At 45.0% G+C, this 26914-nt stretch overlaps 1 protein-coding gene across 2 annotated transcripts in view; it reads right to left on the reverse strand.

The window, feature by feature from the left end:
• The window catches only part of LOC135198552 (uncharacterized protein C18orf19 homolog A-like), a 61646-nt gene that overhangs the window by 29918 nt on the left and 4814 nt on the right, over positions 1-26914 (reverse strand). For both annotated transcript variants that reach the window (XM_064226253.1, XM_064226244.1), the window contains exon 3: positions 8518-8641. In XM_064226253.1, the coding sequence (XP_064082323.1) occupies positions 8518-8641 (124 nt within the window). The remainder of the gene's footprint in view (positions 1-8517; positions 8642-26914) is intronic.

The raw sequence follows: 26914 nt of genomic DNA on the forward strand, positions 1-26914 counted from the left end.
CTATGCTTTAAGAGTTTATGAAATCTCCCGTAGGGATTGCGATAAGTCATACTATGGATTCACAGGAAAAGCTCTCTTGGATAGATTAACTCACCATGAGCACTCAGTTTGATATGGACAACATAGTTCAGCAATTTTCCCTCATTTAATTACCATAGATTGGAATTCCTCCCAAATTTTATATAAATGCAGCTGTCAATACAAAAGTCACATGGTATAATCAACCTTACCAATAGAGCCCGGGACTCAGACCATATAGATAATATCTTCCTTAAGGCAATGATGAAGCAGATTAAGACAATTGACAGAACCAACGACGACGGCTTGGTGGCCCTAGGCATTACCTAAGGGCATATCTCTCACTATATATTTCACAAATGTAACTTCTTCTGTCATTCACTACTTGATAAGGGTGGGAGGCAGTTAACTGAGATATAGTCCTTGGCTTTATATCAGAATGTTTTAATGGGCCTTTTATACTTGAGAATAATAATATACCAGACTTTAAAATACAGGTTTCAAAGTTTACAGATGTTGTTAAAGATTATGTTTGGAGGCAGTTCTTGCTTTTTCATTGCATGATTGGTATTACTAGTTTTTATTATTGATGTTGTTGTGCACTTGGTGATGCAGTTCTCTACATGCCATTGTGTGTTTTGTGGTAGTTCTTGCTAGCTATGAATATGTTATTGTTAGTATACAATAAGGTTTTGTACATACTTACCTGGCAGATATATACTTAGCTATACGTCTCTGACGTCACGACAGAATTCAAAACTCGCGGCACACGCGACAGGTAGGTCAGGTGATCTACCTTACCCCCGCCTGCTGGTGGCGGATGTAAGACCAATCTCCCTTTCCAGCCAAAGATTTTTCCACACCGGTCTCCTGAGGGGAGGCTGGGCGGCCATCAATCGTATATATCTGCCAGGTAAGTATGTACAAAACCTTATTGTATACTAACAATAACATTTTTGTACATGAACTTTCCTGTCAGATATATACTTAGCTGATTGACACCCTTGGTGAGGGAAAGAGACAGCATAATAAAATATGGAAAAAAGGGGAAACAACACTAGTTTTGTAGGATGTAAAAACAACCTTGGTTCTTACCTGTTTAGGCAGAAGACTTCGTAGTTACTGTCTATGAGTCTGCGTTGCCTTAAGAGCTTCAGCGAGGGCGTGACCTACAGCTGACAGACTCTTTGGGTCTATCAAAGGGATTTGGTTGTCCGCTTACTTGATAGAATCCGAGCAGGATCTGTCAACGGGGATTCGCCCACTTATATGACAGAACCTAACCACTATCATTGCAAGGAGCTCAAACATACACCGATCACCTAACCAATCTAATCATTGTTAGCACTACGAAATGAAAAACATGCCTACCCGCATGTTCTTTCAAACAACCAAAAACTTACAACCTAACAAGGGGAAAAAATATATACTACTAAGGATATGTCTCAGCTCCCTGCCCCAGCACCGAATCCGCCGATACGTACGGGCCTAACCCGAAGCACTTTTCATACGTAATTTTGACGTCTCTCAGATAGTGGTTTGCAAAGACTGAGTTGCAACGCCAGAATGTTGCCTTCATAATATTACTCAGGGATATGTTTTTGTTAAAAGTCAATGACGTGCAATAGCTCTTACCTCATGAGCTTTGACCTTAATTAACTTTGTATTGACTTTCCTCACATATCGCATGCGCTTCTTTCACCAGGCTTCTGATAAAGAAAGAAAGCGCATTCTTCGAAAGTGTCCTCCTTGGATCTCTTCAGAGCACCAAAGGTTGACATCATTGCCCTTAAGTTTTTTCTTTCTCTGTAGATAGAATTTCAAAGTTCTTACTGGGCAAAGAGACCTCTCTGCTTCCTCGCCTACTAATGCAGACAATCCTTGTACTTCAAAGCTCCTAGGCCAAGGATTTAGGGTTCTCGTTCTTGGCTAAGAACGAAGGAAGGAATGAACAGATAGCTGCATCTCCTCTGAATCCCACATTTCCTTCTAGTGCATGGAGTTCACTAACCCTTTTTGCGGAAGCCATGCCATGAGGAAAATTGTCTTCTTCGTGAGGTCTCTAAACGATGCAGACTGAGGCGGTTCGAACTTATTGGACCTCAGGTAACGTAGCACTACATCCAGATTCCAACTCGGAACCCCTGGAGAAACCTTCTTTGGATGTTTCAAACGATCTTATTAGATCATGAAGGTCCTTATCTCTGAAATGTTTAAGTTTCTGTGCCTAAACACTGCAGATAGCATGCTACGATAGCCTTTAATGGTTGATACCGCCAATCCACTTTCTTCCCTAAGGAAAAGTAAGAAGTCTGCTATTTGTGTCACAGAGGTACTGGAAGAGGAAAAGTGATGGTTCCTACACCATCGCCGAAAGACGTTCCCACTTCGATTGGTAGACTCTAAGGGTAGAAGGCCTTCTTGCTGCTGCGATAGCCGTTGCAACTCTTGCCGAAAAGCCTCTCGTTCTGACCAAACTTTGACAGTCTGAAGCCAGTCAGATCTAGAGCGGGAGGTTTTTGTGATACCTCTCGAAGTGGGGTTGTCTGAGCAGATCGATCCTCTGTGGTAATGTTCTCGGAAGATCTACTAACCATTCCAGTACCTCTGTGAACCATAACTTGTGCGGGCCAGAACGGGGCTACCAGCGTCATCCTTGCTGCTCCGATTCTGCAAATTTCTTTAGAGTCTCTCCCAGTATCTTGAATGGAGGAAAAGCATACGTGTCTAGACCCTTCCAATCTAGTAGGAACGCGTCTATCGACACTGCCCTCGTCCGATATCGGAGAGCAGTAGTTGGCTATCCTCATATTCTTGGCTGTGGCGAAGAGGTCTATATGAGGTTTGCCCCAAAGCTTCCACAGGTCCTGGCAAACATCTTCGTGCAGAGTCCACTCTGCCGGCAGGACTTGATCTTTCCTGCTTAGGAGGTCTGCTCTGACGTTCTTTTCTCCCTGTACGAACCTGGTAAGGAGACAAATCTTCCTTTTTTCTGCCCAAAGCAGAAGTTCTTTTGCTGTCTCGTACAGGGAGAAAGAGTGAGTCCCCCCTTGCTTCCTGATGTAAGCCAGGGCCGTGGTGTTGTCCGAGTTGATCTGAACTGTTGAAGCTAGGACGTGGGGCTCGAAAGCTTTCAAAGCTAGCCAAACCGCCATCAGCTCCTTCTTGTTGATGTGCCAGGTCACCTGTTCCTTGTTCCAAGTGCCTGACACTTCTCTTGAGCCGAGCGTCGCTCCCCAACCTGTTTCCGAGGCGTCGGAATACAACACTTGGTTGGGGTTCGGAATGTGAAGGGACATCCCTTCTGCAAACTTGAGAGGGTTGGCCCACCAAGAGAGGTCCTTCTTGATTTCCTTTGAAATCTCGAAGGAGAACTCTAGGTTTTGTGAACGACACCTCCAGTTTCGATGGAGAAAGAACTGGAGAGGTCTGAGGTGCAACCTTCCTAGAGAAAGGAATTGCTCCAACGAGGAGAGTGTCCCCAACAAAATCATCCACTCCCTCGCTGTGCATACTTCTTTCTCTAGGAAGGCTTTGACTTTCTCTGACCCTCGGGCTATCCGTTCTGGAGACGGAAAAGCCCGAAAATCCAGAGGAACGGCCAGTCCGAAGCCCCAGATAGATACGATCTTGACTGGGGATCAACTGAGACTTTTGAAAGTTCACCAAAAGTCCCAGAGAACTTGCCATGAAAAGGGTCTTTGTAGGTCCTCCAAACATCTTTCCTGAGACTTGGCTCTGATCAGCCAGTCGTCCAAGTAAAGGGACACTCTGACTCCCTCCAAATGTAGCCATCTTGCTACATTTTTCATTAGGCCTGTAAAGACCTGAGGGGCTGTTGAAAGGCCGAAGCACAAGGCCCTGAACTGGAATATCCTTCCTCCCATCATGAACCTGAGGTATTTCCTTGACGAAGGATGGATAGGCACATGGAAGTAAGCGTCCTGAAGATCTAGGGACACCATCCATCCCCTGGCCGAAGGGCCGCCAACACTGAGGATGTCGTCTCCATGGCGAACTTCCTCCTTTCTACAAAGAAATTCAGGGCGCTTACATCCAGAACCGGTCTCCATCCTCCTGAGGCTTTTGGAACTAGAAAAAGGCGGTTGTAAAAGCCCGCTGAGCAAGGGTCGCTCACTAGCTCTATAGCCTCTTTCTCGAACATTTGTTCCACTGCTTGTGTTAAAGCAAGGCTCATGATGGGATTCCCTGTACCTGGCCACCAACTCCCTCGGAGTCGTTGTCAACGGTGGTCTTTCCGTAAAAAAAAGGAATCAGATATCCTTTCCTTATTATAGAGAGGACCAGTTGTCCGCTCCTCTCTTTGTCCAGGCTTCCGAGAATCTTAGAAGTCTGGCACCTACTGGTGTTTGGAGGGACTACTTCCCTACTTCTTAGCTCTGACAGAGCGTGAGAAGGATCTACCTCTCTTGAAAGTTCTATTACCTCTCGAGGTAGAGGCTCTAGAAGGGGGGGCCCCCTCGAAAGGGCTCCTGTCTAGCTGGAGTCTCCTTCTTAGTCTTCGTCTGGAAGGAGGTCTTAGGCTTCCGTGCCGACTGTGCGAGCATGTCCTGAGTCGCCTTCGCAGAGATAGATCCTGAGATGTCCTGGATTATCTTCTTTGGAAAAAGCAGAGGCGAGAGCTGCGAATACAGGAGAGAGGCTCTTTGGGCATGCGAAACAGACTTCGTCAGAAAAGAGCAGAAGACTGATCTCTTCTTAAGGATCCCTGCTCCAAAGAGGGAGGCTATTTCGCTCGATCCATCTCTAACTGCTTTGTCAATGCACGTTAGAACACTGTTTAGATCTTCTGGCGAAAAATAGGCATCCGGGTTCTGAGTCTTCTTAGCCAAGACCCCCAAAGACCAGTCAAGGAAGTTGAAGACTTCCAAGACTCTAAACATTCCCTTCAGCAGGTGGTCAAGCTCGTTCATAGCCCAGGTCGTTTTATCCGATAAAAGAGCCGAGCGTCGTGCTGCATCCACCAGAGAAGAGAAGTCCGCATCCGCCGATGAAGGAAGACCCAGACCTAAGGGTTCTCCAGACTCGTACCAAAATCCGAGTCTGCCCGTAAGCTTTGAAGGAGGGAAAGAAAACACAGTTTCCCTTTCTCTTCCTTAGAAAGCAGCCAATCACCAACACCTCTCAAAGCCTTCTTCATTGAGATGGTTGGCTTCATCCTCACACAAGAGGAAACTTTCGTCTTCTTCGAAGTCGAGAATAAAGAGAGAGGAGACGGAGGAGCGACGGGAGTAAGGGAGTCTCCAAAACTCTTGAAGAAGTAGATCTGTAAGGATCTTGTAGGACGAAACTGACGAGTCCTTCACCAAATCCTCTTCTGAAGGTTCAACTTCATCCACTGAAGAACCCTCCGCTTCTTTACGAGTGCAGTTAGCCTTCTCTAAAGAAATGCGCCTGTCCAGAGAGTGTCTAGTAGTAGACTGGCGCCTATCAGGGGAAGCCAAAGTTTCTGGAGAGCTCCTCTCGAATGAGTCCTTCCTACTCTGATGAGTGCTTGCTCTTTGCTCCTTAATCCTACTCCTAGAATTCCGGGCTTCCAAGGGGAGCGCCTGCTAGGAGAGGAGAGCCTACTATGCTCAAGGCGCTTCTCAGGCTCCATGCGCCTGTTCAAAGGAGAGCGGCTGCCCAGGCGAGCTGCGCCTACCATGAGGCGAACGCCTACTAGGCTCTTGGCGCCTACTTACAGGAGAGCGAAGGTCTGGAGAAGGTCGCTTACTAGGAGACCGGCGTCTACCATGCTCCACAAACTTCGCACCCGACTTGTGTGTCTCTTCAAAGGTAGTCTCCCAGAAGAGACATATCTTTCAGGCTCTACGCGCCTGTCCTGAATCGAGGCGGCTAAAAGTAGAGCCGCGCTTATCAGGAGCAAAGCGCCTATCAGGAGAAAAGCGCCTATCCTCCGCACCACGCTTGGGAGCGGGAGAGCGTCTACTTGGGGAGGGGGTAGCGCCTACTAGGCTCAAGCGCCTAACATAAGGCGAGATCCTGTCTCTAGACGAATCCATCAAAGAGTAGGCTCTCTTATCCGGGGAATGAAGGATCTTCGTAAAAGAGCGCGAGGACGAGGCTGTACGCCTGTCCTTTAGACGAACGCCTACTAGTCGCTAGATCCCTTCCTACTGGAGAGATGTAGTCACCAGGAGAAAGCTTCTTGGGGCGATTGATGCCTGGAAGACGACAAGCGCCTGCTGAGGAAGAGCGCCTCCTTCCATCCGCTGATAAAGGAGAGAGAACCGACTCTGACCTGAGACGGTAAGACAGGTGAAGGAATCCTAGACCTTCTTGACAGGGAGAGAGACGTCTTTCCGACGCGTTCCTCCTGCCAAGGAGCCCGCCAGTGCCGAAATCTGCGCTTGCAGTCCCGCAAGAATTCGAGCTGGAGATCTTGTAAAATCCTCCACCGGAGAAGAGGCTCGAAGCCTACTATGAGGCGAGAACTCCTGCTCCCTCCTGGGTTTCTTGATCTCTACTTCCGGCTCTTCTGGAAAAACTTCCGGGCTGGAAGGAAAGGAGCCAGGCGCCTTCCAGGCTCTCTTCAGCGGTCGTGAAGAATCCGAGGCGCTCCATCCTCTTCTAGGTGAAGGTGAGGAAGAACGAAGAGAAGATTGGCGCAATACCTCCTTCTTCGCGCGAACAAGGGCAGCCTGGGTACGAGCATCAGGATCTACCGAGGGGACGCCTGATCGGTGGGAGTTCTCCCTAACCTTCCTGCGGGCTTTTGACTTTCCCCTCCACTGGGACTGGGAGTCTGGAAGAGGTAGGTCTAGGCCTGGAAGCATTAAGGAGCCGATCAGACGCACCCTCCACTGCACTGGGGGTGGGGGTCACTGCACAATTCACCTTCACTACTCTTACCTTGCAACGAACGGATCTTCTTTTCCATGCTAAGGATCGTGGCTCTCATGGTTGCCACTTCCGTAGTCGTATCCTTAGGTTCGATGCAGGGCGCAGGAGCTGAAACTGGAGAAGGTTCTAATGCTACAACAGGATTTTCTTTCTAACTCGCTAATACGAGACTTACTAGAACTCCTAGAAGAAGCCTTTCTCACCCTGTCTTTCTCTAACTTCCTCAAGTAGGAAGAAAAGAGCCTTCCATTCACCCTCATCCAACTTCTCACACTCATTACACGGGTTATCAAAAGAACATTCTTTACCTCTACATTTAAAGCAAACTGTGTGAGGATCTACCGTAGCTTTCGGTAGTCTCACCTTGCATTCATCCATAGCGCACACTCTAAACATAGAAGATTTCTTAACCTCTAACTCAGACATCTCGAAATCAAAGAAAAATCCAAATCAATATCCAAAAACAATCCACAAATGCGTATGCCAAGCCAACAAGATCAGGTACTTCAACACCGAAAGTCAGTCCAAATAATCCACGGCAACGAGAAATGAATAAAGCGTCAGGAGGTAACAACCACAGGTGTAGTCGTCACCGGCGACAGAAAAATTCTGACTGGAAAGGGAGATTGGTTCTTACATCCGCCACCCAGCGGCGGGTAAGGTAGATCACCTGACCTACCTGTCGCGTGTGCCGCGAGTTTTGAATTCTGTCGTGACGTCAGAGACGTATAGCTAAGTATATATCTGACAGGAAAGTTCATGTACAAAATTGTGAGATTGGTGACATTTCTTGAAACATTGCAGAATATCTACTGATAGTTCTTAAGCTTCTGTGTGCTTGCTGGAGTTTGTGTGTACAGGTATGTTTTGTGTAGTACTGTACAGTAGTTCTTTTAATCCACTGATATCTTTAACTAGCAGCTCCTGTTATGCAAAGGTATGTTTAAGAATACTCGAAATAAGTAACTAAATATTTTTTAATTGCAATGTTTAAACAATATTAAGATGTGTTAAATTAAATTACAAAACTTGTAAATGGGGAAGGCTTAGATAACATTAAAGATATATATATAACTAATAAATACAGTAACTACAACTTACAGGCGTCACAATGGGAATAATTTAACTGTATACAGTATCTATTGTCTTAGCTAACATGCTATAAAATTTAAATACCTACTATATAATACCAGATTTTAACATGCATTTGTTGGTAACATGGTTTCCTGTTTTGGGAGTTCCTCAATTCCCAAGGAGTCTGGGATAAATCAGGATATTTCCTGGTATGATTTTTATAATTTTTATAATTTTTATAACTTTGAATTGCCTTATTAATAATTCTCCATTAACACAGGAAATAAAGATGACTATCCCCCAATGCTACCTAACATCAAAATAGTTATAGTTGATCTTTTAATTTCTGGATGATGTCATCAGAATCTCAAGGGATTCAATATCTGGGATTTCAAAGGGTTCATTGGCCTCTAGAATCTCACTGGAGTATTTTCTTACCACCCTCATCTAAAGCCGCAGGTAAAAACTACCGCATTGTCCATGGTCTCTAGCATTTTAAGGATAAAGGAGTTATGATATTTATGTATGACCAAAGTACAGTACATTCAGGATACTTACAGGAAGATGAAAATATTCTAAATAACTGACGTCCATTGCCAACAGTTAACCAAAAGAGAGACACCTGGGAGAGATTGTTTTTGTACATTTGTTCTCCTGAAAACTTCTTCACAACTCCTGTTATCTGTAAAGACAAGAGAAAAAATGTATGGAACATTACAATATCTAGAAAGGGTTACCCCACAGTAATAAAACATTAACAAATGATTGCAAGATTAAAATTTCTCCACATACTAGTGGGGAAGTCATTCCTTAATTTTTCCACCAGCAATGTTGCAGCTTTGTGTGTTTATGCATCTTAAAATGAGACTTTCAATCCTTATGGCTAATGTAACATACATTATCACAATGTTTCTTGTCACTTCACTTATAGTTTTTATGTACAAAAATTTTAATGCTTAAAATAACCGATACTGCATTTAATAATTCTGATGAAGCATCTGTTTATGAGCATCTGATAGGGAGTTTTCATATTTAAGAATATCATTATTTCAATCCTGACACTAGTTTAGGGACCTTCATATATGTACTTGAATCTAACAGGTCTATCTACATGTGGTTGAAGTCAGTACGTACTGTACTATTATCATTATGATTATGAATTTTTTCTAACAGGTTTTACAGTATTATACTCTAGAGTTTTATGACCTATCTTTTAGATATACCTCTGTGTCAGGTATTAAATATTACAAATTTTTAATCAGTTAAGACTGGTGGGTAGTGGGTACTCCCGGTACACTGTATCCCCAGGTTTCCCCTAAAACTCGACACCTTAGTTCAAGACGAAGATGATAGGAAGGTTGCTTGTAAGACTTCCTACACGTCGTCCCCCAACACCATACCAGCCACTGATAACAGACCCAAGGTACTGCAATTACTGTATGTCATTTCTATGTAACGAAGATAATGTGTAGTGAATATCGACTTATACCTCCAATAAGTTGGTTGTAAAACAAAAGGTAAGGACAAACTAAGTCTGAAGGCTAACGAAGTTGCAATTGCTCTTACTTCGTGAGCTTTGGCATTGAAGGAAGGTAAGACTTCTTCAATCAAAGAATGAGATTCACTTATCAAATCTCTCAAGAAGAAAGAAAGGGCGTTCTTTGAGGGGGTGCAAGACGGATTTTTCACTGAGCACCAAAGATTACTGGAAAGGCCCTGAATTTTCTTTTTTCTGCAGAGGTAATACTTCAGGGCTCTTACCGGCACAGAACTCTATTCATCTTCTGCCCAGGATTTCCGACACTTAATAATGAAGGAAAGTGGCCAAGGCTTGGTTGGATTCTCATTATTTACTAAGAAGCCCAGGGTGAAAGAATAAACTGTATTCCCTTGAAAAAATCCACTTCTTCTATCTAAAGCATGTACTTCACTGACCAGCTTGGCTGTCGACAATGCTAGAAGAAAGAGGGTCTTCCTGGTAATGTCTTGTAACAAAGAAGAATGCATAGGTTCGAAACAAGGACCAGAGAGCTATTTCAAGACTACACTCAAATTCCACAAGACAGTTGCGGACTCCTTGGGTTTGAATGTATTGCAAGACTTGATTAGGTCAGAAAGATCTGGGTTGGAGAACAGATCTATGCCTCTGTGTTAGAAAACTGAGTTCAACACTGTTCTGCATCCCTTAATTGTAGATGAAGAGAGACCTCTACACTTCCTGAGGTACAGAAAGAATTCCGCAATATCATTGACATCTGCACCAGGTCCTGAAGATTGTCCACTTGGCCTGGTATACTTTGGCGGATGAAGAACGTCTACATTCTGCAATGCAATGGCAGCTGAAGCTGCTATTGAAAACCCCATCTGCCTAAAGAGTTTCCTGATAGTCAAAATGATATTGTTATGATACAATAAAGTTTTATGCATACTTACCTGGCAGGTATATATATAGCTGTATTTTCTGAAGTCCGACAGAATTTAAAAAACTTCCGACACACGCAGTGGTCCGGCCAGGTGGTTAGTACCCATTCCCGCCGCTGGGAGGCGGGTATCAGGAACCATTCCCATTTTCTATTCATAATTTTTATTTCCACTGTCCCCTGAGGGGAGGTGGGTGGGTACTTGAATATATATATATCTGCCAGTTAAGTATGAACAAACTTTATTGTATCATAACAATATCATTTTGCTCATGAACTTACCTGTCAGATATATATATATAGTTGAACCCCACCGTTGGAGGTGGGAAGGGACAGAATAGAAGGATTTTGGGACACAAATGCATGTAGATGATTTACATCTTGGTTCCACCTGTTAGCATAGCCCGACTTCGTGATTACTGTCACCCAAGTCTGCTTCTGCTTTACTAGAGTTGCCAGCGAGGTAGAGACCTATGAAGCTGGTGCACTCCAGATGATCTGTCAACGGGGCGTGACCACAATGTGACTAGACCATATTGACCATACCATGAGGGCTAAGAAGTAAAATAAATATATATATAATTATATATATCACCACCTGACCAACCTAGCCAAAGTTAATGTGTGTTAACTAAGGCTTCAGATTAAGAAGTCGCCGTTGTCAGCGACTCCACAACTAAATTAAGAGCTCTTCCTAACCATTTTCTACAGGATAGGATGATAGTACTTCTTGCCCCAAGATTGTGTCTGCGAGACACGTATGGCCCTAGCGAGCAGCAGATCTCATATGCCATCTTCACATCTCGCAGGGAGTGTGAAGTGAACCCAGAGTTGCTTCGCTAAAACATGGTACTCAGGATGTTGCTGAGTGCCATGCTCTGTTGAAATGCTTCCGAGGCCGCGCCCTCACCTCGTGAGCATTCAGATAAAAAGCTTTCAAATCTTTGTGCAAACACAATGAAGGAGCATTTTTTGAAAGAACTCCTTAACCCTAAACCAGGGTGTACTTTCGATATGGGCAAGTCTGGTCTTTTTCGGAACACTGCAGATTGCCCGACTGACTTCGACTTTCTTGATTTTAAGTAGATAAAACTTGAGAGACCTGACAGGGCACAGGACTCTCTCTGGCTCCTGCCCACTAACTTGTGCCATCCTTGCTTCCAAGATCCTGGCCCAAGGACAAAAAGGGTTTCCATTCTTAGGCCATAACGAAAGGCTTAGAGAGCACACCCATTGGGTTCTCTAAAGCCAAAAAAAACTTGTGACGATGGCTTAAAATCTCACTAACCCTCTTTGTCGTATCTAGGGTGGTTAGAAGAAGGCCTTTCTGATCACATACAAGAAGTTAACAGGCAGGAGAGGTTCGAATGCTTTGACATCACGAACTTCAGGAACTACGTCTAAGTTCCATATTGAAAGCTTCGATCCGGAAATGCACAGTCTGTACTAAAGTCAGGTGAACGACCAGTTGACCAGTCAGACGAATCAAGGACAGCAAGGCTGTACCTGAAGACCAAAAGGCACTATTCTTAGCTGAAGGATGAGTGTCTGGACTGCCTGGGTCGGGCGAATTCAATCTAACAAAGCCAAACCTTGGGGTGTATCAACGCAACCCAACGTCGTCCGCAATCGACTTCGTCAATAAGAACCTCAGGGCTACTATATGTCGCCTGATCTCGCACGAGTGTCTGACTCCGAGAAAACAGGCGAGGCAAAAAGTAGATGGTGAGGCTAGAATCGAGATTCCACAGACCTCAATGATCGTGAAGGTCTTTGTTGTTTGACAGATGCAAATCTGTCAAACAACATTCTCTGTTGTCTGTTCGCACTGGCAGAATTTTCAAAACTCTCGGCAACCGCTAGACCACTGGTAGTTCAGGTGATCTCCCCCACGTTCCCGTGGCGCTGGTACTTGGAACTATTCCCGTTTTCCTCAGATTTTCTCTGAACCCTGTCTTCCTGAGGGGAGGAGGGTGGGAATTTAATTATATATACCTGCCAGGTAAGTATGCATAAAACTTTATTGTATCATAACAATATCATTTTTATGCATGACACTTACCTGGCAGGTATATATATAGCTGATTGACACATTTGGAGGTGGGTCACAGACAGCAACATCGTCATAATTCACAAAAATTAACTAATTTTTAAAAAATTATTTATTAAGTTCCTTACCTGCTAAGGTAGCTGACTTCGTAGGTCCTGCCTCTTAGCCTGCTAAACCTTAGTAGCTCTCAACTAGATGTGACCTGTTTGTTGAGAAAGCTAATAACAAGGGTCTGACAACTGGACGGGACCAATTTGTTGACAGGAAACCCTAGCCCTCTCTTACCAGGGCATTCATGCTAGGATAAGTTAGACCACCTGAACCACACACAAAGCTAACGTAACACATTACTTCACATACTGAAGAGGAAATAACTCTCTCAGGACACCATAAAAAAGAACACCACTTAATTAAAATACCTAGCATGTTAGTAATCTATCGTTGCTGCCGTCGATCGAGACGATTCGTACGGACTTTTGCAATCCTGTAACGAACCTCTAGATGATCGTTACATTCTACGCCTGTTGTTATAAATAGGCGCTTTCTCGTAAACTCGAGCAGGGACCTAGAGAAGATACTTCTTAAGATATGAGAGAGCTGTGGAATATCAGAGTTGATGTGGACCACTGGTTCCAAAAAATCGTTTCGAGGACTGGAGGGACTACCGAATTGCATTTACTTCTTTCAGATTAAGATCCAGGACATCTGAAACACTATCCGGATGTCCGGCACCTTCTTTCTATCATGACGCACTGAGAGATGTTCAGAATAATTCCTAGATCTTGAATAATATTTCAGTTTCCCGGTAGGAAAAAACTGTGGTCTGAATTGCAGTCTATTCGGGGAAAACAAACTTCTTCAGGAAGGAAATGGTCCCCCCAGCAAGCTCATCCATTCCCCTCCCCGAGTATGCTTACTTCCTATAAGGCTGCGCTTTGCCTAAGCAGGAGAGCATATAAAAGTGCAATGTTGCGGTAGACTCGTAGTTCTATACCGTGCGGTAACGAGCACCGAAAGGATTAAGAGATAACTCTGTTGAACATAGTAAGGCAAAACTAATGCAACGTTTATTCTTCACGGTTCAAGAAGAAATCCCCTCAATCTTAGGCTAAAGTCCGTGATTGTAGGACAGAGATACAGTTAGTCAGTCAATCCCGCAGGAGAGACGTAACCGCCAGCACAGAGATACGGTTAGTCAGTCAATCCCGCAGGAGAGAGAGACGTAACCTACAGCGCATGACAGCGCACGATCTGTTACTGGTGGTCGGTTGGAACTTGGACAGTCAGACACAGCAGCAGCCAGCAGCTTACGAACGTCGTCTCTTAACTTTATGTCTGGGTTGCCAGCTACCCTATTCTACGAAGAAATAGTCCGTTATTTTTTGAACAAAAAGAGACTCTCAAGCTGGTATATTTAAGCGAAACAGAAAACGCTAAATATAGATGCGTTTGTGTCGTCAGAACACTACCATACAACGGTAAAAGATAAATCGGAAACTCCTGGAGGCTGCAGGGAGTGACGATTAAATGTCCTTAAAATAGTAGACAATAGACCTCTCGGTTGCCATCCGAAGAGGTAACTACAGCAAGCGTGTATGACTTGAACCAACCAGTAGTAAAATAACGCAAGGCAAAAATTTTTATTATATCACAAAGTTTGTTCATACTTACCTGGCAGACATATATATAGCTGAATTCGGAAATACAGCTACATACATATCTGACAGGCAAGTTTCATGAACAAAACTTAGAGAATCGAAGCAGACATCTCAAGCTTCTTAAGATACTGGACATAAGCGTTCATTGACGTAGTCTACAAGTCTATTTCTTGTACGAGTCTGCGAATGAGGAAGGAGAGCTCTTCCGAACCTTGTCCTTATTCGCTTACGCAATATCAAGTTAATGAGATGGTTTTGTCAATGAGAACTAACCCATTAACGGTACAGAGAGATATTTTGTCAATGAGGGGAGACCCACTTACTTGACAAAACGATGTATATTGTCAATGGGGAAAGTCACTGAATTGACAAAACGTAATCCAGGAAGTCGAGCCTTTTATTTTTCGATTCCCGTCTCAAACAAGGAAGGGACAAGAATCCTGTTAAAAGGACTGGGCTTACGGTAGGTAGAACGACGATGCTCAATCGGCATGGAAGTCTCGACTAGAAACTAACAAAATCTATCATCTGAAAAAACCCTTTCAGATGGTTCTAAAAAGCTTTAAATTTATTGGCAGTATGCAAAGGAAGTCTTGTCTTGCGCTTTCCTGAAGAGCGTCCTTTTGATGAGTGCCTTTGCAAGAATCCTACTGAACGTTGCCGAAAATCCTGACGTTCAGGACGTCGAGCCTTTACATAACCCGTAACTGTCTTATCTCAAAGTCTTGATTGAGGTAGAGAAAACGAGATCTTCCCTTGAGCTTTCCTTAACTCCATCCACCTTTGCGAAAGCAATATAATATTGACAGAGACCTCTTGAATTCACGAAACCCGAGGTCTTGCTGGGTTTCGAAGACGAAGTTCTGTTCACTTTCTTGAGGCTCAAATCTTAAACAAGAGCTTGAAGAGTTCAACAGAAACGTTCTGGTGCGCTCGCTCGGCGTCCACTGGCGAGGACGCTCGGCGTCCTGGTGCGCGCTCGGCGTCCACTGGCGAGGACGCTCGGCGGCACTGGCGAGGACGCTCGTCGTCCACTGGTGATGCGTCCATCCGAGCGTCCTGTTTCAGCCGATCGTCAAATAAGCGTGCAGAAAAGCGTCACGCTCCTGACAGGCGTCAAAAACAAGCGAGAGAAACTGCCTTCTTTTTTCCTATTTGCTTGGTGGAAAGAAGTACACGTGATCAGGCAACTTTCGCCTTCTTACTTCTCACTGAAACACATAACGAGGGAGAAGGACGTGAAGCGTCCTCTTCTATAAAGCTTCTTAGAGGGCGCGAGTCCTTCCGAGAGCTCCAACCCTTGTGCGGGGAGGACGCCTCGGAGGACGAGAAGCAATCCTTCAGGATTCGTGCATGTGCTCACTCACTTTGGCAGTCTGGGTATTATTCATCAGACACTACCGAGGCACGCCAGATCGGTGGGGTTCCCTGTAACCCTCCTTCGGCTTTCGACATGCCCTCTCCCTTGGTTCTGGGAGTTCGACAGAGGTCTAGACCTAGAGGCGTTATAGGCCGATCTGACGCACCCTCCACTACACAAGGGGCACTGTCCACTGCACTTAGCCACTTCACTATTGCTCTCTAAAGCAAACACTTTCGATTCTAAGTTACGAATCGAAATAGTATAAGAGAAAGGGCAATAACCATACAGACATGTTTTAGGGCCCGAAGGCAACATTACAGGGTTAGGCGTAACAAAAACAGAAGTAGAACTCTTCACAACAATAAGAAGGAGAGCGATCACCTCTCGCAGACATAGTCATAACCCGTAGGCCATACTACAGCGTTAGGCAAAATAAGTCTACCGGAAGGTTAGCAGTATCACTACCCTGACTTTCGTAATTGATTAATAGCGTACATACTAAAACAAACTTTTTCCTTACGGAATTAGACACGTTTACTGATTAATTGCGTACATACGAATCATACTTTTTCCTTACGGAAATAGACATGTTTACTGATTAATTGCGCCCCCCAAGTGCGGAACTACCGAAGCTTTCGGTAGCCACACCCTATCTTTGCAGACAACACCCTCTGAAACTAGCCTAACTAGATTCAGATATCTTATGCAAAAATGAATCAAATTCAAATCAATTTAAGATAGCGTATGCTAGCCACAAATCCAAGTAAATAAATAAAAGACAATTAGGATACTTAGCGGCAAATGAAGTTTCCAAAATCCTAAGCCGGAGGTACTGAAAACAGGTGTTTTCAGTACCGGCGACAGAAAATTTATGAATAGAAAATGGGAATGGTTCCTGATACCCGCCTCCCAGCGGCGGGAATGGGTACTAACCACCTGGCCGACCACTGGCGTGTGTCGGAAGTTTTTTTAAATTCTGTCGGACTTCAGAAAAATACAGCTATATATATACCTGCCAGGTAAGTGTCATGCATAAAAACCCTATTAGGGGCAGAGTGGATAATCCTTGGTGATAACATCTGAAATGGGGCTGTCTGAGAAGATTGGACCTTGTAAGTAACAATCTTGGGAAGTCTGTCAGTAGCCTGAGGAGATCTGGCAACCATTCCTGTCTCAGCCAGAATGGGGCCATTAGGGTCAATTCGAGAGGTTGCATAACTTGATTACTTCCTGTATCATGTAGAATGGTAAGAAAGCATTTATTAGATCTTTATTGGACCAGTCTTGTAGCATGGTGTCCGTCACCCATGCTAGAGGATCCAGGACTGATAAACAAAATATTGCTTGTTTACTGGAGGTCGCAAAAAGATCTATAAGAGGCCTTCCCCACAGTCTCCACAGTCCCTTGCACACCTGCAGATTTAGAGCCCACACTGTGGGAGTCAATTGCTTGCGAAGCTCAGATCATTTGCTAGGACATTGAAATTGCCCTTGATGAACCGGGTCACCAGCTTTGTTTGGTTACGGTTCACCCAAAAGAGGAGGCCTTGCTGCTTTGCAAAGGCTGCATAAGCCCTAAGTGTAGAATTCTGATCTACTCCGCCAATATCACTCTCTTTATCCGAGGAGATTGGTGATAAGTGTGAGTCCACAGGTGTCTGAGGAGACGTGTACACTACTTCTGTTGAGGGCTTCTTCTTAAGTAAATTCATGACGGCCATAAGCTGTTGCTGAATTGGAGCTAACGATGGATCCACCGCGTTGTCTGCAAGAAGCGAGGGATGAGGAAACAAAGCTGAAGCGGCTGGCGCCAAACGCCTGGCATCTGGTGCTGTAACCACCTGAGACTATACTATGCGCTCCTTAGACTGATCAGTGAGTTCAACTGTAACATGGTCAGGTGAATCAAAGTACATACTCGGTCACTAAAGAGTGCTGGAACACTAATGGGTGCTCTGGCGTGACCAAATGCTCAGACACCAAAGGGAGGTTGCTCCTAGAAGTATGTTTCTTCGCTGAAGAATGCCCTGGCATTAGCACAGGACCTCCTAGAGGAAAATGCGCTGGAGAATCTTAAAAACTACACAATGGTAGTAAGAGATCCCTAATATGCTTGCAAGGCACTGTTGGTGAGTAAAAACAGTTTACTGCAGGCCTTTTACGTTGCCATGATACGTCACTAACACGCCATCAGCGCTTCCACTCCAGGCTGGTAGATTCAGAACTAGAATACGGCCGACTCACTTCTGTCTGGATGCCTTTCCGACGGCATCCGAAGTCGCAACCTGGGATGCTACAACAGGTCTGACCAAGAGGGCACCTGTTCATGGGAAAACCATACCACCCTCCCTTGGCCTTCTAGTATGACTGCTCCCATGTGTAAGGGAGTATGCAAGTGACCTCCACTGTCACTTCACCAACACACTTCCTATCCACTTATTCCATAAAGACTTTCACTGATTCACCCTACTGGGCCACTGTGTCCACTATTAGACCAATCTTCTGGTCAAAATTATGATTTCTTTTGGGATAGAGGCTGGCAAGAGGGTTGGGGTCCGAAACGAGTGAGCTGGGTAAAGGAGCAGGTTGATTAGTTAAAGTATTAGGAATACGGGACAAAAGGAACTGGTACAGAAATTATGGGAACATCTATAGAGGAATTGACAGAAATATCTAAAGTCTTATTCCCCACTGTTTTACTCTTGGCTCTAGTGGCCGCTTAATGTTTCCTGTCCTTGTCTAATTCATTTAAATGTGATTCTAATACCCTCCATTTTTTGGCATCCCAGTCAGAAAACTCACTGCAAGTCAAATTAATGGAGCACACCTGTCCCCTACATTTCGTACACATAAGAGTATGAATCATACTTGGCTTATGTTAGTCTTGTATTGCAGCCTTTGCTGCAATACCGTAAGCTAGTTGGACTTAAGTTGGACATGATAACAAGTCCACTAAACTACAGCTTAATGTAAGTCAATTCAGGTAATAAAGTCCTGTTACCAAAGAATCTAATGGAAAACTTGACAGAATACAAAGCCAACAGCTACCAATATATCACAAAAGGGAAAAAAAACACTGATGGGGAAATAGAGGAGAATCAAAATCAAGCTGACCGCTCACAACGAACTTCAGTTGAGAGCCGGCAGAAAACTAGAGACTCTCAAATGCATTGTTCCTTCCTTATCCTGAAAGTGGATGGGGCCAATTAACTTTCACAAACTAGTGTTAACCCTTAAACGCCGAAGCGGTATTTTAAAAATCGTCTCCCGTATGGCAGCGGCGATCGCAAGTGAGCACCGAAGCGTAAAAAATGTTTTTTTCAAAAAATCACAGCACTCTTAGTTTTCAAGATTTAAAGTTCATTTTTGGCTCCTTTTTTTTGTCATTGCCTGAAGTTTAGTATGCAACCATCAGAAATGAAAAAAACATCATTATCATATAGTATAAATATTGGGATATATGACAGCGCAAAAACAAAATTTCATATATAATTGAATACAAATCGCGCTGCGAGCAAAACTGTTAAAGCTAACGAGTTAATTGTTTTTCGTTGTATTGTACACTAAATTGCGATCATTTTGGTATATAACACATTGTAAAATGATCAAGGCAACACAGAGAAAATATTATCACAAAATGATGCATGAATTCGTAACGCGCGGACATAAAAAAAAAGCTGTTTTCAAAAATTCACCATAAATCAAAATATTGTGCTAGAGACTTCCCGTTTGTTGCAAATTGAAGGTAATTGATTGAATATTACTAGACTGTAAGTGTTGTAGCTTACAATTGCAGTTTTCGAGCATTTCGGTCGAGTTAAAGTTGACCGAAGGATGAATTTTTTACAACGTTATTTATATGAAAATATTTCAAAACTAATAAAAGCTACAACCATGGGTAGTTTTTCATTTATTCTACATGAAATTGCGCACACTTTCATATATAAAACTTTATGTAACAGCTAATTTAAAATGGTGCAAACATTATGACAATCGGACGAAAAAATTTATGATTTTTTCGGAAGAGCTACCGTGCGGACGTAAGGAAAAAGTTTATTTCATAAATTCACCATAAATCAAAATATTGTGCTAGAGACTTCCCGTTTGTTGCAAAATAAAGGTAAATGATTGAATATTACTAGAATGTAGTAATAGTTTTAGCTTACAATTGCAGTTTTTTTACCATTTCGGTCGAGTCAAAGTTGACCGAAGGACGAATTTTTTCTATCGTTATTTATATGAAAATATTTCAAAACTGATATAAGCTACAACCATGGGTTGTTTTTGGTTGTATTCTACATGAAATTGTGCACATTTCCATATATAAAACTTTATGTAACGGCTAATTTAAAATGGTGCAAACAATACGACAATCGCACAAAAAAATTTAGGATTTTTTTCGAAAAAGTTACTGCGCGGATGTAAGGAAAATGTTTTTATTTTCATAAATTCACCATAAATCAAAATATTGTGCTAGAGACTTCCAATTTGTTGCAAAATAAAGGTAAATGATTGAATATTACTAGAATGTAAGTTTTAGCTTACAATTCCGTTTTTCGACCATTTCTGTCGAGTCAAAATTAACCGAAGGTTGATATTTTGGCACTTATCATTATTTATATGAAAATATTTCAAAACTGAAAAAAGCTACAATCATGGGTTGTTTTTGGTTGTATTCTACATGAAATTTCACACATTTCCATATATAAAACTTTATGTAACGGCTAATTTAAAATGGTGCAAACATTACGACAATCGGACGAAAAAATTTAGGATTTTTTCGGAAGAGTTACTGCGAGGACGTAAGGAAAAAGTTTTTTTCATAAATTCACCATAAATCAAAATATTGTGCTAGAGACTTCAAATTTGTTGCAAAATGAAGGTAAATTATTGAATATTACTAGAATGTAAGAGTTTCAGCTTACAATTGCGTTTTTCTACCATTTCAGTAGACCAAAGGTTGAAATTTTGGCACTTATCGTTATTTATATGAAAATATTTCAAAACTGATAAAAGCTACAACCATGAGTTGTTTTTAGTTGTATTCTACATGAAATTGCGCACATTTTCTTATGTAATATGAGATTGTAATGATACAATTAAGTTTGTTCATACTTACCTGGCAGATATATATATAGCTGTATTTTCCGAAGTCCGACAGAAATTAAAAAAACTTACGACACACGTAGTGGGAGTCAGGTGGTTAGTACCCATTCCCGCCGCTGGGAGGCGGGTATCAGGAATCATTCCCATTTTCTATTCATAATTTTTATTTCCACTGTCTCCTGAGGGGAGGTGGGTGGGTACTTAATTATATATCTGCCAGTAAGTATGAACAAACTTAATTGTATCATTACAATATCATTTTGTTCATGAAACTTACCTGTCAGATATATATATATAGCTGAATCCCACCTTTGGTGGTGGGAGTAGACAGAATAGAAAGATTTTAGGAAAAACAAAATATATATGCAGATAACTGATATCTTGATCCCTACCTGTTAGGCATAGCTGACTTCGTGGTGACTGCCGCGTAAGTCTGCTTGTGCTATTAGAGTTGCCAGCGAGGTAGAGACCTATATAGCTGGTGCACTCAGGATGATCTGTCAACGGGGGCGTGACCACGATGTGACTAGACCATTGACCATACAATGAGGGCAACGAAGTAAAAAACCACCTGGCCTAGTCTACCAAAGGTATACCACTAAACTAGACTAAAGAAGGGAGATCCGCCTCGGGCGGTCAACCCCACAACCAAAAACCACACACGATTAAAAGCTCACCTAACCACTAAAGGAAAGGATGAGTGCTACCTCCTGCCCCCAAAACAGTGTCTGCAGCGACGTATGGTCCAAGCGACGAGCAATGTTCGTATGTCGCTTTCACCTCCCGCAGGTAGTGTGCAAGCGAACACCGAGTTGCTCCGCCAATATGTGGCACTCAAAATGTCACTGAGTGCCATATTCCTGTGAAAGGCTATCGAGGTCGAAATAGCCCTCACCTCGTGGGCATTCACTTTTAACAGTTTCATGTCACTATCACTACATGTGGAATGAGCTTCCTTAATGGTGTCTCTCAAGAAGAAAGAAAGCGCGTTCTTTGACATGGGAAGATCGGGCTTCTTAACCGAGCACCACAAGTTGCCCGAAGGTCCTCTACAGTCCTTCGTTCTGTCTAATAGAATTTGAGAGCCCTGACAGGGCACAGGACTCTCTCTGGCTCATTACCCACGATCTCTGTCAAACCCTTGATTTCAAATGTCTTGGGCCAAGGGTTGGACTGGGTTTTCGTTCTTTGCTAAGAACAAAGGGCTTAAAGAACAAACAGCATCAGAGTTCTTAAACCCAACATGCTTGCTTATAGCCTGGATCTCACTAACTCTCTTCGCCGTCGCCAGAGCAGTTAGAAAAAGTGTCTTCCTTGTCAGGTTTCTAAGCGAAGCTAAGTTGAGCGGTTCAAAAATACTGGACGTCAAAAACTTTAGAACAATGTCTAAGTTCCAAGAAGGGACTCTTGGTTGGGGTACCTTCGAAGTCTCGAAAGACTTAAGAAGATCATGAAGGTCTCTGTTGTTGGCTAAGTCCAGTCCTCTATGCCTAAAGACTACAGAAAGCACACTTCTGTAGCCTTTTATCGTAGGCACCGCTAAGCGAACTTCATTTCTCAAGTAGAGAAGGAAGTCTGCGATCTGGCTCACAGAGGTAGAGGTGGAGGAAATGTCTTTCTTCCTGCACCAGCTCCGGAAAACAGCCCACTTGGATTGGTATACGGCAATAGAAGAAGGTCTTCTTGCCGTTGCGATTGCTTTCGCCACTGGTCTTGAAAAACCCCTCGCTCCCTGGCCAACTTCTGGATAGTCTGAACGCAGTCAGACTCAGAGCGGGGAGGTTTTTGTGATACCTCTCGAAGTGGGGCTGTTTGAGTAGATCTATCCTTGGAGGCAGAGTCCTCGGAAAGTCTACAAGAAAGGACATGACCTCTGTGAACCAGTCGGTCGCTGGCCAGAAGGGGGCGATGAGAGTCATCCTCGTTCCCTCTGATGCCGCGAATTTTCTTATCACTTTTCTTCCCCTAGGACCTTGAACGGGGGAAAGGCATATACGTCTAGTCCCGTCCAGTCCCAAAGAAGGGCGTCTACTGCTACTGCTCCTGGGTCTAGAACTGGTGAGCAGTACAGCGGGAGTCTCGTTGTCCTGGAAGTTGCGAAGATGTCTACGAGAGGACATCCCCATAACTTCCACAACCTCTGGCATATTTCCTGATGAAGAGTCCACTCCGTTGGCAGAAGTTGACCTTGTCGACTGAGCAGATCTGCACGGACGTTTTCTACCCCTGATATGAATCTCGTCAGTAAAGAGACGTCGTGTGCCTTCGCCCATAACAGGATCTCCTTTGCAAGGAAGAACAGGGATCGAGAGTGGGTTCCTCCCTGTTTCTTGAGATATGCCAGGGCTGTGGTGTTGTCCGAGTTGATCTGCACCACATTGCCGGAGACTTCGTTCTGAAAGAACTGGAGCGCCAGATGAACTGCTGCCAGCTCCTTGAGGTTTATGTGCCAGGACACCTGTTCCCCTCTCCAGGTGCCTGACACTTCCTCCCCCCCAGTGTTGCTCCCCACCCCGTGGAAGACGCGTCGGAAAACAACACTAGGTCGGGGTTCTGAAGCTTGAGGGAAAGACCCTCTGCGAGCTTCAAAGGGTCGGTCCACCATCTTAGGTGTCCCTTTACCTCTTCTGATAACACCAGAATCGAATCCAAAGTGTTTTGGTGCTTCCAATTGTCGGCAAGGAAGAATTGAAGAGGTCTGAGGTGCAACCTCCCTAGGGAAACAAACTTCTCCAGTGAGGAAATGGTCCCCAGCAGACTCATCCATTCCCTCACCGAGCATGAATCCTTCCCCAGAAAGGTTGACACTTTGCTTAGGCAATCTAGTTGTCGCCCCTGGGACGGAAAAGCCCGAAAAGCCACTGAGTCCATCTGAATCCCCAGATAGACTAAAGACTGAGAAGGGGTCAGATGTGACTTTTCGAGGTTCACCAGAAGCCCCAGGGACTTCGTTAACGTCAACGTCGTGTGAAGGTCCTCCAGACACCGGTCTTTCGAGGAGGCTCGTACGAGCCAGTCGTCCAGGTAGAGAGAGATCCTGACATTGGAAAGATGAAGCCACCTCGCAATGTTCTTCATCAGTAGGGTGAATACCATGGGAGCAGTGCTGAGTCCAAAGCAGAGAGCCCTGAATTGGAACACTTTTCCTTTCAGGACAAACCGCAGGTATTTCCTGGACTGGGGGTGGATGGGGACGTGGAAATACGCGTCCTGGAGATCTAGTGAAGCCATCCAATCCCCCGGTCTCAAAGCTCCCATCACTGACTGAGGTGTCTCCATCTTGAACCTCTGCTTGATGACAAAGAGGTTCAGGCTGCTGACATGAGTACCGGTCGCCATTCCCCCGACTGCTTTGGCACCAGGAACAGTCTGTTGTAAAATCCGGGGGAATTCAAGTCGGAGACCTGTTCTACGGCGTGTTTCACGATCATCTGATCTAACAGATCGTAAAGCACTTGTTCTCCCCCGATAGGAAAGGAGACATGTCCCTGGGTGTCGTAGACAGCGGGGGTGGTTTCAGGAACGGGATCCGGTAACCCTTCTTTAAGATGTCCACGGACCATTTGTCCGCACCTCTCTTCCCAGGCTTGCGCAAAAAGCTGAAGCCTGGCTCCAACCGGTGACTGAAGGACTTCTGCTTCACTTCTTGTTCTTGGCCAGCGCCGTGGCTCTGCCTCTGGAAGTGCCTCTTCCTCGAGGGGCTGGTCTCGAGGAAGAACTACCTCGAAAGGGCTTCGATTTCTTGATAATCGAAACTCCCGAGGACGAAGGAACCGCAGGTCTCCTTGAAGATTGTGCGAGGAGATCTTGCGTGGCCTTCTCCTGTAGACTGGTCGCAATGTCTTTTACCATAGCCTGGGGGAAGAGATGATCCGAAAAAGGAGCGAAGAGCAAGTCTGCTTTCTGTGATGGAGAAACAGATTTCGCTGTAAAATTGCAAAACAGGGATCTCTTCTTCAAGAGCCCTGTGCAAAAGTGAGCTGTAAGCTCCTCCGAACCATCTCTGACCGGCCTTGTCCATGCACGACATTACGCTGGACAGCTCCCCCAGACTAATCGAGTCGGAACTCCTAGACTTGGCATCCAGAACTCCCAAACACCAATCTAGAAAGTTGAAGACCTCTAACGTCCGAAAGAGGCCTTTAAGGTGGTAGTCCATTTCCGTAGTTGACCATGAAACTTTCGAAGAGGACAGGTGAGACCTCCTCGAGGCATCCACAATGCTGGCGAAGTCTCCTTGGGCTGACGAGGGAAGTCTAATACCTACGTCTTCTCCCGTCTCGTACCAAATGCCAGCCTTCCCACTAAGTCTCGAAGGTGGCAGGGCAAAAGAAGTCTTTCCCTGAGACTTCCTTTTCTCCATCCAGTCATGGACCTTACGAAGAGCCCTCTTAGTTGAAAGGGACTTCTTCATCCTGACGAATGCCGAGACCTTGTTGATCTTGGACGAAGAAAGTTGTGAAGGAGGAGAGCGAGGAGCCTCCGGGTGAAACGTCTCTCCAAACTCTGATTGAAGAAGGCGGGTCAAAACCTGGTAGTCGGAAGAGACTGCCGCCAAAGGTTCTGTCATCCACTTCAACCGAAGCGTCACTAACCTCTGCTTCCGACACAGGTGAAGTTGGAGGCAATAGGCTGGACCAAGACTATCTGGTCTAAGTTTCCACGAGGCGCGTTGCTGTGAAGTGGAAGGTAAGGCTGACTCATTAATAGGAGCTCCGGTCGAATCTCTAAGACCCGGAGCAACTTGCAAAGACTCATCACAAACAGGTGGGGGGCGACGAAACTCCACATCTTCGTCCACCCGAGCGTCCGCTGGCGCACACCTGGCGTCCACTGGCGCACACCTGGCGTCCACTTGCGCATACCTGGCGTCCACTGGCGCACGCCTGGCTGCAACTAGCGCGGGATTGGCGTCCACTCGCGCGCTGCTGGCGTCCGCTGGAGCACGCTTGGCGTCCACTGGCGTGCGAATGACATTAACTAAGGCGCGCTTAACATCTCGTTGCGCGCTCCTTGCTTCCGCTGGAGCACTCTTAGATGCAACTGGCGTTCGCTTGGCTTCCGACCGAGCGTCAGGAACGTGAACTTGCACCGAAGCGTTCACGCAAGTATCAAGCTCTCGCACCGCAAGCTTACGAGCGGGTAATACCGCTTCATGCGCCGAGCGAGCAAAATCCTCTTCACGTTCTCCAGAGAGCCGCTGGGGAGTCGCACGAACTCTAGCAGGCGAAGAAAGTGGAGAGATAGACGAGCGAGGAGAGGGGGAGGGAGACCTTCTAGATCTCTTCACAGGAAGACGGTCATCCTTTCTCCTGGGACGTGGTTGCGTCCCTTTCTTAGCAAGAGCATCAGCAAGCTGTTGCTGCAAAGAGCGCAGGATCTTCTCAGTAGGAGAGGATTCCTTGTCAGGTGACGGGCTGATCCTGTGAGAAGGCGAGGGGCGAGGGGACGCCTTCTTCCTTCTCCCAGAAACTGCCGTAGAACGCGCTCGAGAGCGACTGGGGCGCTCCACAAAGTCATCATCCGATGACTCCTTACGCTTCTTCTGTGGCGGGAAAGCAGCGAACACACTTTCAGGCGAAGATCGCCTCTCGAGAGCCAAAACTGGACGTGAAGCGTCACGATCACCAACGCTCCTTTTCAGCGGGCGTGAAATAAAATGCGAGCTCCACCCCTTGTGCGGGGAGGAAGCCTCTGAAGAAGAGAAACACTCTTTCAGGAGGCGTGCATGCGCACGCTCTTTGGCAGTTTGTGTAACGTCCACAGATACTGCCGAAGGCACGTCAGATCGGTGGGCGTTCCCCGTAACCCTCCTGCGGCTTTCGACATGCCCTCTCCCTGAAACCTGGGAGTCCGGCAGCGGTCTAGGCCTAGAGGCGAAATGGGGCCGATCTGACGCACCCTCCACCAACGAAGGAGCACTGTCACTGCACTTTGCACCTTCACTTTTGCCTTCTAAGGCGAGCACTTTAGATTCTAAATTACGAATCGACTCTAAGATAAGTGTAAGGGTATTACCCTCTACAGACACTGCTTCAGGGCCCGAAGGCAACACTACAGGGTTAGGAGTAGTGATAAAGGAGGGTTAGTAGGAGAAAACATGAGCTTCCTGCCGTTTACCTGAAACGCTCCTGGAGGAAGACCTCCTTAACCTATCCCGTTCAAGCTTACGCAGATAGGACTCATACGCTCTCCATCCAGAATCAGAAAGACACTCACATTCTTTGCAGCGACTTTCATACATGCAATCATGCTCTCTGCAACTCTTACACAAAGTATGAGGGTCTACTGATGCTTTCAGTAGCCTACCTCGACAATCACTCCTGGTACAAAACCTGGCGCTAGCCGAACTAGAACC

This window comes from Macrobrachium nipponense, chromosome 23, assembly GCF_015104395.2.
Source record: "Macrobrachium nipponense isolate FS-2020 chromosome 23, ASM1510439v2, whole genome shotgun sequence".
NCBI classification, from domain to species: Eukaryota; Metazoa; Arthropoda; class Malacostraca; order Decapoda; family Palaemonidae; genus Macrobrachium; species Macrobrachium nipponense.